We start from the raw sequence: 13,189 nt of genomic DNA, 5'->3' as shown, positions 1-13,189 counted from the left end.
CAAACTGACATGGCACAGCACATTCCACCCGCCCATGTAAACACAGTTTCATAACAGTGTACCTCATACACTTCCATTTTTGCAGGTGACAATATCATTGTGTCATACATCTGTCGCATGGGTGTCTTGCTCTTAAAGTGCTCTCATTTCCCCTATCCATGTTACTATGAATGCTAATGCCGGCCCATCACCCCTTCCTTCCTTGCAAAAGACTGTATTACGCCATTGAACATTCCATACAACAGAAAGTTATGCTAGGACACAGATTCTCATTACAGCACTATTGGTAATCATTCTGTCATGAAACTGTGTCTCATGATTTACCATACTGTGACAAAGTGCCCGCCCCTGTGTGTATTTTCTGTATATGTTGCGTGTGGTGTGTTAAATGTTGGTGTATAGGCATTGGTACACGGGCTATAAACAGGTCTGTGTTTCACATGTGTTTAAAAATGTATAATTGTATTTAGGCATGGGATTGTACATCACTTCACGTGCATTTAAAGTATTTAATATGTGAGCACGAGTTTGCACATAATTAATTCACGTGCTGGGATTCAAGTGAATAATTAATTGGTAATTGAATCCCAGCAAAACAGTATATATAGATGCACGTTTTACTCACTCTGGGTTGTTGGGTGTTCCCCACTACAGCCGTCTTTGTGACACATACATATACACTTCCCCCCAAGCAGTTCCCCACCCTCCACCCAACAATCTGAAGCATATCAAACATGTGGATGCCACACTAGACACTGATCATGGCAGTGAAATTCATAGAGGTACAGTGTGATGTTTGGACCATGATGAGGGATGTCTCTTGTGTTATCTACAGAGAGATGTATGTTGTTCATCTTAACTGATGATGACTGTCTGTGCTTGCTTGTGTTGCCTTGCCCCATCCACTGCTCATAGCAGATGCATTAACAAAGATTTTTTTGCAAAGAATTTCCTTCCTTTTTGAGAATATATTTATAGCTAGAAAGCCTGTATATTCTATTATAGAGCATAAAAATTGAAAACTGACTATATTTGTAAACTTGCTTAAACACTGACACAGGTTTATGTATAATACACATGATTAGTTTTTCTTCACCAATTCACACAAAGTGTTTTGCAATCTTAGCCCCACTCCCCACCCAGTGCCAACGCTACGATTTACTGGGCCCTGGTGCAAGACTGAAGTAGACCCCGCCCTGCAGCAGAAACTAAAGAAAACCTTTTGAAAATTAACACATCAGCAGCAAAATTTGAATCGGTCAAAAGTGTATTATTTTTCAACAAAACATATTCTAGCGTTATTTTATGATGACTGTGAACAAGACAGTAATCAATCAAATAACAGTATATCCAGACATTAATAAATCAATTGTGTAACAAGATGAATCCATTTGATTAATGACTCGATTTAGTTAATATTGAAACATATTAATAGGTTCCAATTAGTCAAAAAACATATTAAAATGTATTAATCACAGACATCAACTGGATTTTTAAATTAATGTTATCAAGCGCAAAAGTCAGTACAAAAACGTTTCTATAAAAAATAAAAAAAAACAACATGTGCAAGTCAAAACCTAGCCCACAGTACAAATGCATTCATTACTCATGAGCGAAAACATCATTATATGAACAAACTTAACAAATTAATATCCCAAAAGCATGTTTTCGTTTTTGGTTTTTTTTGTTTTTTTTTAAATACCAAATTTTGACCATCCGTTAGTAATATACAAAGTTGATGGAGTTTTGTGAGATGGGAAGGCTCTGACACTTTTAACTTGTTCGATGTAGAGCAGGAAAAGATTATAGCCTTTTTGCTAACTACAAAATTAATATTATGGGTCAAATATATAAATACATGTCGCTATACAGTACAGAGCATTGCAAATCAAGACTACGTTTATTGTACTTTGCTAATATTGCATGTACAGTTGTAATGTACCCATTAGAATACAGTGAATAAGCAATACAGCTATGACCAAAAGTTTTGCATCTCCCTATATCACTTTATCATTCTGATTCACGCAGTCAAATGAAGCCTGTGGAATAATGCTACATTAACATATTGAATTGTATACTTCTTTGTAGGTTTTCCATACTTAACAAAAAAACTGTGGTATTTAAAAATGTGACACTTTGAAACCAACATGCCTTAAATACTACTGTACAACTTTATGGCTTCCTGTAGACTTTTGAAAAATCATATGGTAGTTTCTTTGATTACATGATGTTACATACAATATCTAAATATTGTTAATCCCTATCAGCATACCGTAATTAATTTCCGGCTGCACTATTTTAATATACTCAAGTGCATGCAACACTGTAAGTGCAGTCCCCGTTAGTTTGTCACGGAATTGTATTATGGAGCAAAGCACTAAAAGTGAAGGACTTATGACTGGGAAGTTTTTTTTTTTTTTTAGTTTTTTTTTTACTTTCTAACAGTTCACTGGATAGAAAGACTGTTGCTTGTATCTGTTAGTTCCAGTATCACAGAATGCATCTAGTCTGCTTTATCACCTCTGTACTGTAAACACGCCTTCCCTTCTCAAAATACACTTTCTAACAGTTCTTTTGCTACAGGCAGCAAAAACAGAACAACAAATGAAACCCGTCAGCATCGACAGAGTACTCCTTTCCCCCCCCCCCCCACCCCCACCCCCCTCCCCCCCCCCCCCCCCCAGTTTAAGTCCTTAAAAGCAATGTACAGTGCCTAACAGACACCCGTCAGTTTTGACAGTCACCCACTGGTCAGAGTGAAAGTAGTCCCCTTAGTATTTCCCCCCCCCCCCCAAGTGTGTAATAATGAAGATTCCTGTACATGTCAGTGATTATTTATTTGTACTTTGTAATACTTGTACTGCTTACGGGGGCTACTTTCAGTGGTAAACACCCTGTATAACCACTGTTGTTGCAAAGTGGATAGCTGCCGTTTTATTTAAATTACCACATTTATTTTAAAAGATACTGTTTACAATTAAAGAACATATAACCGTTATTCAGTGAAACTTTATTTTATTTGGTTATTTTCAAATTATAAAACATATTGTAATACCCTTTTAAAAGAAAACATAAGAAAATATATAGTTTAATTTGAAATGCAGTGAGGTGAATAATAGACAGACTCAGGTGTGATTGAGCAGTTGATTCAAACAATTTAACAGCAAATGCTTTTTCAGCAAATTATTTTTTCTGTATAATTCTGTGTAAATAAATATAAAACCATTAGCGATGAGCAATTAATCTAAAATACAGTTAATTTTTCGATTATTAAATTAAACACCGAAATTGACTTTGAACAATTAATAAACTCCACAATTTCAATTGATTATTATACTATAAAACTTCATGTCTTCTTTTTGGTCACTCATCATAAACGCTACTTCCGCATTTCAGTGGTTGGCATCAGCCAACCACTGAAGCTGCTCTCACTGTGGGATCTGTAGTCCAGGAGAACCTCGAGACCCGCCCTCCTGGTAAACCTCCCATAATGCATGCTAAGCAGCACCGTGAACAAAAACATACAGGAAGCCCAGCATAGTGTCAGAACCCTTCACTATAAATACTTGTCAGAGAAAGAAGTTATGCAAGTGTTTAAATACCGTTTAAATAACCTTATTGATGATGTTTCATTCCACAAGAGAAAAGTGGCTGATATTAAATTACAGAAGGTTCATGGATTTTGATATAAATATGTGTTATAAGTAAGTTACCTGATAACCAAGTTATCTGTATTGTTTTACTGGGACTTTCACTTGTATGTATCTGTTATTGCTGACCCGGTTTCTCATTTTAGTTTGGTCAGCGAGGCAGGTTAAGAAATTACTTTTTTTTTTTTTTTTTTTTTTTTTTTTTTTTAATAATCAAATGTTTTAAATGACTACTTCTTGTATTATGTTTCATTTAATAATTAGTAATTATAAAATGGGTACTTTAAATGCTCTATCCTAATTGGTCAAAATAGGTCATAAGGGGGTGTTGATATTACAGCACATCACCATGGGTCGGCACATCTTTTCAAAAACGGGCAAATCACTGGGAGATATCCATACACCACTAGAATTTTGAAGACAAAAAAAGGTAGACATGTTAGAATTTATCGCAATAAACATGACTGATGAGATTTATGTAAATGTTGACCTTTTACGAAAGCTGATTAATTATAGTAGTGAAAAAAGCAAAAGTATTCAAATCAATTCAAAACTTGCCATTCTGATCACTCTGCTCCTTCTCCCTGAACTTCAGCATTTCCGTATTCCTTTTTGAAAATAAACAGTTTTAAAAAAACTTTCAGCTTTTTACAAAAGATTTGGGTCACTCTTAAAAGAGCCTTTGGTGGTTAAACGGATGTTTGGTTGCCGATGCTCCTGGTCTGTCCGTTCTTCTCTGGTCAGTCTGCCTGCCTGTCTGCTGCCACTGGACCCACCCCCTGCTCAGCTGTGCGATCGGATGCAAAATATAAAAAAATGCATCTCGCCGATTCCTTTTAAACGTGGCAAGATACAATGATATCATCTCTTCTGCTGTGTCCAGCATTATTTTAATTTTTTTCTTAACACTGGCCTTGAGTTCTTCAAATTGCACAGCAGTAAACTACAAAATCAGTTTTAAAAGTAACCGGGTAATAATAAGTAACCATGCAAATAACATGTTTCTCGCCACTGTGAAGCTATAGCACAAATTTGGCATGGATGCCTCCTGTTATTTATCCGCAATAACAAAAGACGATTTAAAAAACTAAAAATCTAAACAAAAAAAAAAAAACATCACTGTCACCTGATACTGTTTCAGGTTTTGTGAAGAACGGTCTGCGTGATTAAAGGCAGACTCATTTGTGCTGTGCCATGATGAAAATAGACCGTAATATTTTACTTTAAAATATAATGAACAAACCAAGAATTACAAGAAGTATAACAATGCACTTTCAATGGCAATGTTCATTTCAACATCCATAAATCACTTTTTTTTTTTTTTAATTTTTATATGGAACTATTTTTTCTTAGCTCAGATTTAGGTGGAAGGATATTTAATAAAAAATACTTTTTTGTCAATTAAACCTTTTAACTTTTTTTTTTCAATGTAGTTAGTTAACTCATTTTATAAGTGTAATAGGGCACTTGACGGTGTGTGATATACTCTAATATCACCACGGCCGGGGTGGTTGAAGCCACTTGGCTTCGCCTCATGACTTGCAACGCACCCGGTGCTTGGTGATATTAGAGTATATCACACACCCTGTCGTACTTTATTGCTTACTACCAAATGAAACATAATACAAGTAAGAATGGTATCCTGAAACAAAATATTACAAAAATTGTAATTATTAATCACAACTATTTTTTATAATACTTTGTTCAGGTTGCCCTTCTTTCTTGTATTACGTTATATTTAATGAATTAATTAAACTGTCAGCCATGTATTATTATATGTCTCACCTACTAGCTGCATAACCACCAATTACAGTCTCTGCATCTGTCATTGCAGCTACTTTTCACTGAATTAGCCTATTTTTGTCTTTATTGCCTAAAGCAAGCAGATTGCAAAATAAGACTGCAGAGGCTGAGTAGTAGGGGTGGCATGTCATATTTAACATTCTTATTGGAGACAGACTGGTAATAAATCGTAGACACTAATAACGTACCAGGTTATAATTGCAGTGCTAGGAAGAGCATGACCTCCACAGTCAAGCATCACTTAGCCAAACAGGGACACCCACGTTTTCCTTCTAATAAGCAAAACTGGTTTTCTCATGGGCTTGTAATGAATCTCTTCCTAGCTGCTGCTGAGTTAATAATACAGATGTGAGCAGAAGACACGTCCTAACGTCTCGACTACAGAGCTTGCTCTTTCGTTGAATGGTAAGGCGTTGTCATTTAACTTTGCCTCTCAATATATATATATATATATATATACACAGCTCTGAAAAAAATTAAGAAACCACTGCAAAATTATCAGTTTCTCTGGTTTTACTATTTATAGGTATGTGTTTGGGTAAAATGAACATTTTTGTTTTATTCTATAAACTACTGACAACATTTCTCCCAAATTCCAAATAAAAATATTGTCATTTAGAGCATTTATTTGCAGAAAATGACAACTGGTCAAAATAACAAAAAAGATGCAGTGTTGTCAGACCTCGAATAATGCAAAGAAAATAAGTTCAGATTCATTTTTAAACAACACAATACTAATGTTTTAACTTAGGAAGAGTTCAGAAATCAATATTTGGTGGAATAACCGTGGTTTTCAAGCACAGCTTTCATGCATCTTGGCATGCTCTCCACCAGTCTTTCACATTGATGTTGGGTGACTTTATGCCACTCCTAGCGCAAAAATTCAAGCAGCTCGGCTTTGTTTGATGGCTTGTGACCATCCATCTTCCTCTTGATCACATTCCAGAGGTTTTCAATGGGGTTCAGGTCTGGAGATTGGGCTGGCCATGACAGGGTCTTGATCTGGTGGTCCTCCATCCACACCTTGATTGACCTGGCTGTGTGGCATGGAGCATTGTCCTGCTGGAAAACCAATCCTCAGAGTTGGGGAACATTGTCAGAGCAGAAGGAAGCAAGTTTTCTTCCAGGACAACCTTGTACTTGGCTTGATTCATGCCAAAGCTGCCTGATTCCAGCCTTGCTGAAGCACCCCTAGATCATCACCGATCCTCCACCACATTTCACAGTGGGTGCGAGACACTGTGGCTTGTAGGCCTCTCCAGGTCTCCGTCTAACCATTAGATGACCAGGTGTTGGGCAAAGCTGAAAATTGGACTCATCTGGGGGTGCTTCAGCAAGGCTGGAATCGGGCAGATTTGTCTTTGTGAAGGACGCATGAATCAAGTCAAGTACAAGGTTGTCCTGGAAGAAAACTTGCTTCCTTCTGCTCTAACAATGTTCCCCAACTCTGAGGATTGGTTTTTCCAGCAGGACAATGCTCCATGCCACACAGCCAGGTCAATCAAGGTGTGGATGGAGGACCACCAGATCAAGACCCTGTCATGGCCAGCCCAATCTCCAGACCTGAACCCCATTGAAAACCTCTGGAATGTGATCAAGAGGAAGATGGATGGTCACAAGCCATCAAACAAAGCCGAGCTGCTTGAATTTTTGCGCCAGGAGTGGCATAAAGTCACCCAACATCAATGTGAAAGACTGGTGGAGAGCATGCCAAGACGCATGAAAGCTGTGCTTGAAAACCAGGGTTATTCCACCAAATATTGATTTCTGAACTCTTCCTAAGTTAAAACATTAGTATTGTGTTGTTTAAAAATGAATCTGAACTTATTTTCTTTGCATTATTCGAGGTCTGACAACAACACTGCATCTTTTTTGCTATTTTGACCATTTGTTATTTTCTACAAATAAATGCTCTAAATGACAATATTTTTATTTGGAATTTGGGAAAAATGTTGTCAGTAGTTTATAAAATAAAACAAAAATGTTCATTTTATCCAAACACATACCTTTAAATAGTAAAACCAGAGAAACTGATCATTTTGCAGTGGTCTCTTAATTTTTTCCAGAGCTGCTATATATTTATATATATATATATTATATATATATATATATATATATATATATATATATAACACGAAAAGTCACCCATGAGTTGGGTACAGTAGTAGTTTGTAAGGTGGACAGGTAAGTCTTACTCTATAAATATGGGTTGTGTCTTACCTGAAGCATGTACATGTATTGCTAAAATGCTATACTTTCCCAAAACCTATAATGAAACTCCATAGTTTTTACGCCATATAGTGCTGTCTTTATTACATTATAAGAAACGTAATCTCATGTAGCTCAAGATCTGGCTGCTCAAACTGTGAAATTATTTCTCTTGTGAAAAAAAAAAAAAAAAAAAAAAAAAAAAAACACGACAAAGAAAATATTAACTTATTGAAATCACTGTAATGCAGATTGTAAAGCATAGGAGAAGGCGAAAGGTATGCTGCCTTTTAACACATAATTTGTCTTTTTGTTGGCCCAAGGTCAGAATACTGACATTGTTCTTAAAGTTGCACATCAGTACTGTCCGTTAATAAGGCTGATCCTCCTGAATGAAGCAACAATTATACCTCAAATCATTCACTCTCCCCGAAGCAAATACTTTTGTAACATGTTGAGGAAAAGGATGTGTGAAGCTCATTAACATTAAACAAAAAAACGACAGTAACAATAAAAAAACTGACAAAGAGTTAGAAGATGACACAAAGGAACACATGGGGTGTGCCTCTTTACTAGAAAAAATCCCTTTCTTGACTTATAAAATTGTGTGGGTATTAGTGTAACTGTACTAAGCTCAGAGAAGGGATTTTGTACCCATAGTAGCGATCTTTTATTTTATTTAGAAATACATTTACACTGCATTAGATCTATATTTGGGTATACATACCCCTCATTTTAACATGTATCTTGCAGGTCAAACACACCAACACATTTCTGTATAGATTGCATCAGTAGAGATAAAATAGTTTTTACGTGGTTAAAAAATATTAATAAACAATAAATATATGATGATATGACGGATTTTGTGTGTTGTATGGCCACACCCACTCAAAAATTGTGCGGGCCGAAATAAAACTGGAAGTTCCGCATTAAAAGAAAAACACATGACGACTGCTGCTGAAAACATCGAAGACCCAAATAATTTTAGGGAACAGGCACCACAACCATACATTTTTTAACCGCTGGCGAGGCAGCGGAATCACACTTTTAAAAGACGATAAATTACAAACATTACAACAATGTACAGGAGACGTAGATTGATAAGATGGCATTATATGAAGCAGATAATACAACTTTAGCAATGCATATAAAAAATAAACGTTTCTTTACTCACCGTTACGTAAGTGGTACAAATTTTCTGATGCAGTAAAGTCCATATAGGTGTTTATAATCCAGCATGCCATAACAACTATTTACATGTCTTGTATCCTGATGATACACACACAATAATTAAAGTCTCTATATAATTTTAAAAGTGAGTGCTGATATTACGACCGTAGGTTTCTGTCAAAAATAGTAATGTAACTGAAATATTGTAACTTACTTACTTGTTAGGTAAGCAAGGAAATTAAGAAACACAGACAACCCTCAGACCACTAAACGATTTCCTCTGAGTGGGCATTCAATAGCAGTTGTTTGGTCCTGGCCTGTGTTGTTTAAGGTGACACAAATTTCTCTGGATGAACAAGCAGTTACCGTGTTACAAATGCATCATAACTTGTTTGTAATCCTTTTGATACTTGACCCATTTGCAATCCTCTCTTATCCACTTGATATCCACTTTAGCTAGTTTTATCCATTTTGATTACAGTATACTGTACTCAATACGCACTTTCGCAACAGCTTTGACTTGAAGGCGAGTTGTATTTTTCAAATCTTATTTTCATTACAAAAAAAACCAAACAGAAAACCTTGCCTTATATCTGGGCTAATACGGGTATACCTGCCTTATATATAAATATATATATATTATTTATATATATATATATATATATATATATATATATATATATAATATATGTATGAGTCGCGGGAGGTCTATTAGTGACAAACTTTGCCTAACTACTTTGTGATGAACGGCGGTGAAGTCCCCTCTTTTGACTTGTACAAACCGCACCAGGAGCGGTAAGGCACTCTTTTTCTCTTGAAAGATATGCACCCGATGCCCTGAGAGGTTGGAGTTCGTGCAACCTCCACATACGCACGTATTCACCATTTTATTATTACTATAATTTTTTTTTTTTTATCTCACAAATCTGTAGGCCAGGCATACAGGCAGATAACTGTTTCCCTTTTGATACGTCACGTGTGTCCACATTAATCACATATTAGTGGCCTATAAAATGTTTATTTTATTTTTTTAATAATAATAATAATTATAATAATAATAATAATCACTGTCCATTTCAGTGATAAAAAAAAAAAAAACCCCTGCAAGAACAGGAACATAGTGACACAGGCAACAAACTTATGGGGCCTACACTTTTAGATTGTAAAATTAAAACTGTTTATACTATTTTTTAGAGCACACAGAGTTATCCAATGCTGCCAACTTTCTCTTGCATGGGCCCAGGGTGCCACCCCAGGCTGTTTGTGGTGACATGACTTGACATAAAAAAGGGTGCGGGTGGGGATTTGTTGCCTAGATACCAACAGGGTCCCACAGAACAGACCTGGTCACATCAATCACCTAAACTTTCTCTAATCCCTGACACTTTTCTAATGTTTACAGTTCAGAGAGCCAAAAAAACTGTTAAATCCCTGAACACACAGAAACTGAATCTAGGATCAAGATAGCTATAGATCAAAGTCGTTTTTTATTTTTTTCTATTCCTCAATCTGTTGTTTGATAAACTTGATCTCTTTACAAATGCAGAGCCCCTTATCCTCACCTTTATCACAGTGTGTAAAATGTCCTCATCATCTCTGTCCAGGTAGACAGAAAGGTGTACTTGACAATAAAAGAACCTCCTTAAAGAGTAAGTAGTAGGTTTCCAAAAAAGGCAGTGTTCCACATCCCCACATGCTACTTCAACTGTTTAAATAACATACCTGTCATTTTTCTTTTCATTGTCAACTTTTTACACTTATAACATTAAAGTCTGTTTCAAAGCTCTTTTGAAATGTCCACTCTAGTGCACTGATAGTGTAAGGAGTATTGCTCACACTGTCAAACAGGTAACACAGCAACAGCGAACACTGATGTGGTATGGAACAGAAAAGCCAGAGAAATATGTTTTTATTTATTTATTTAAATCACTCTTCCTGCAGTGATTTAGAGAACATCTGAAATCTCAGTGTACTAGAGCAGACATTTGGAAAAGAGCTTAAAACAGATTTTAACGTTATAAGTGTATAGCGTTTTCAGGATGTTAACAATGAAAAGAAAAATGACAGGTATGTTATTTAAACAGTTGTAGAAACACGTGGGGAAGTATAACCCTATTTTTTTTGGAACCCCGGTACTTACTCTTGAAGTAAACAGGTGATATGTGAATTGAAAGAATTCAGTAGGGAAATGGCAGTAGTAATTTCTTTGTTTCCTGATATTATTGCCATTTGTGGCCTGACTTATAACTTTAAATGACTAAGTCATTTTGGTTGACTAAAGGTCATTTTACAAGGTAGGTGTTGAATGTTGAATGCACATTGTATGCCATATTTTCAAGCAAGTGCAAAGGTGCAGGCACATTTTAAGGGATGAATAAAATAGTGTCAGCTTTTTGTGTGATATCAGTTTCATTCACATGGCCACTGCTTTGAGCTTAATTAATGATATGTAAATGATTTGAGTCAATAAGTCTTAATAATGACATAGACAGGAATCAATATCTGCTATTTTTATTCAGAAAGTAGTCTGAAACAAACTTATTAGCCTGAAATTGTAAATTGCCTGTAAACACAATTGCTTTCTCAAACTTACAGCTGTGCATGAGACCACCTCAAAGAGCAGCTGACAGGTTAATAGTGAGTGTCACAGGAAGTGGGTGTTGCATGCTGTCTGGAGCTGGACATGTAAATAAACAGGTGATAATACCAACAATAAACTCCAAATTGTTTTTACTGCAGTTAATGACTGATTTGAGAGCAACTGGGGCCCTGGGCTTTACCTTAGGATATTAACCTTAACCTAACTGGTCTGTAAGTGCGGCATTAAGTACAGTACTGTATTAGCAATATGAGTTCAGTCCCCATCAGCACTAACACTGGTTGCACTTCAGGGTTTCCTACTGACAAGGTTATCACTCCAAGAAAGCACTTTATCCCCCCACTTGTAAACATAACCTCCCCAGCTCAAATGGGTGGGATTCTTCTTTTCATAGTAAGGTTGTTGAGATTTTTGAACAAAGCCTTTGAAGGTATGTGGCCCTTTCCTGTGAAAATTAGTCCCCATGTTTGGTGGTCAGTTTTCTATGGCAACACCAATGCCGCAGATATTAATTGGCTAGACTAAAAATTTATTTATGTTTATTTTTTTCACATACATTGTTCAGAGGTAATAGTAATCAGTTAACTACAGTGCTGCAGGAACCAATTGATTTAAAATTGCAAAGGGGTGACTAAATCACCAACACCTCTGATAACCTTTTTGTCCTTACAAGGTGCATTGCTGCAGGTGCAAGGATTAATTTAGATCAAAATCATCACCTTGCATCTTTAAGTGCAGGACATCACATAATTTATTTTGTGTCTCACTTTTTTTTTTTTTTTTTTTATTTCTTCTCACATTAAAATGTATTTATTCAAAATGCAAAACTTATCCTCAACTTCGTGGCTTTACGAGGGGAGAAGTTAATTACCAAATGGTATTCAGATTTGTGGCCAAAGTAAAACATTAAGCTGACGTCTCCACTGTTAGCTATTGCTGAGTAAAAAACTACTGTCCAGTTGTCATGGATACATAATTGGTTACCCATACTGTCTGTGAAACTGTCGGACTCAGCAGCAGGAGTTTAATTAGACCACTTTCACAGACAACGGGCCAAATGCAACAATTAACCGGGTGAGTGGTTTGTTAAGTCATCATTAATTTCACAGGTAGTCTTTGACTTACCACTTCAGTGGGCCTGTAGTACTTGAGATCAACCCTCACATGAATCACTCCTGTTTCAATGCAACGGCCAACTTCATTCTCATTTTTACCTTCCCACCTAGAAAGAGGGAAAACAGCAAATCAATAATCCCTGTCTAAGTTTATCACGATGTTAGAACTTAGATACAAATTTAAATTTCAGTTGTCAGGAGTATTTTTTGAACTTTTTCAGAATAACATATTTTTACCTTAAACTAAATCCCTCAAAAGACAAAATAACATATCTTACAGTCTGAAGACAGCAAAGTATTGCTGGCTGCACATCATATTCTTTACAGTGACTTGCAGGTTAATAAATCTCATAGCCATTTATCTGCTTGAAAAAACGTTCATTAATTAAGTTTAAAATAAGCTTATTTAATATCTTCAATAGCATTTTTTTATCCTTTTATACTATGGGTAAAGCAGAGCGATAATAAAACCGGTCCTCCTTTTTTCATCAAAGATTAGCTATTGTTATTATGCCACACTTTAGCTAGTCATGTACACACAAAGGAAAAGTATTGTGTAAACTTTATCAATTATATCAGTACAAATTATAACAGTTAGTGCTCTGAGCTTTTCTATCAGCACATGGGATTACCGTACATATATC

The 13,189-nt window shown here is 35.9% G+C and overlaps 1 protein-coding gene across 3 annotated transcripts in view; it reads right to left on the bottom strand.

The window, feature by feature from the left end:
• The window catches only part of gmds (GDP-mannose 4,6-dehydratase), a 449,938-nt gene that overhangs the window by 61,780 nt on the left and 374,969 nt on the right, over nucleotides 1-13,189 (bottom strand). For all 3 annotated transcript variants that reach the window (XM_041245279.1, XM_041245277.1, XM_041245280.1), the window contains one exon: nucleotides 12,556-12,652. In XM_041245279.1, coding sequence (XP_041101213.1) covers nucleotides 12,556-12,652 — 97 coding nt within the window. The remainder of the gene's footprint in view (nucleotides 1-12,555; nucleotides 12,653-13,189) is intronic.

Source organism: Polyodon spathula, chromosome 3 (genome assembly GCF_017654505.1).
Source record: "Polyodon spathula isolate WHYD16114869_AA chromosome 3, ASM1765450v1, whole genome shotgun sequence".
In the NCBI taxonomy this organism is placed as follows: domain Eukaryota; kingdom Metazoa; phylum Chordata; class Actinopteri; order Acipenseriformes; family Polyodontidae; genus Polyodon; species Polyodon spathula.
Note: the sequence above shows the minus strand (reverse complement) of the source record. Positions and strands in the feature narration are given on the sequence as shown.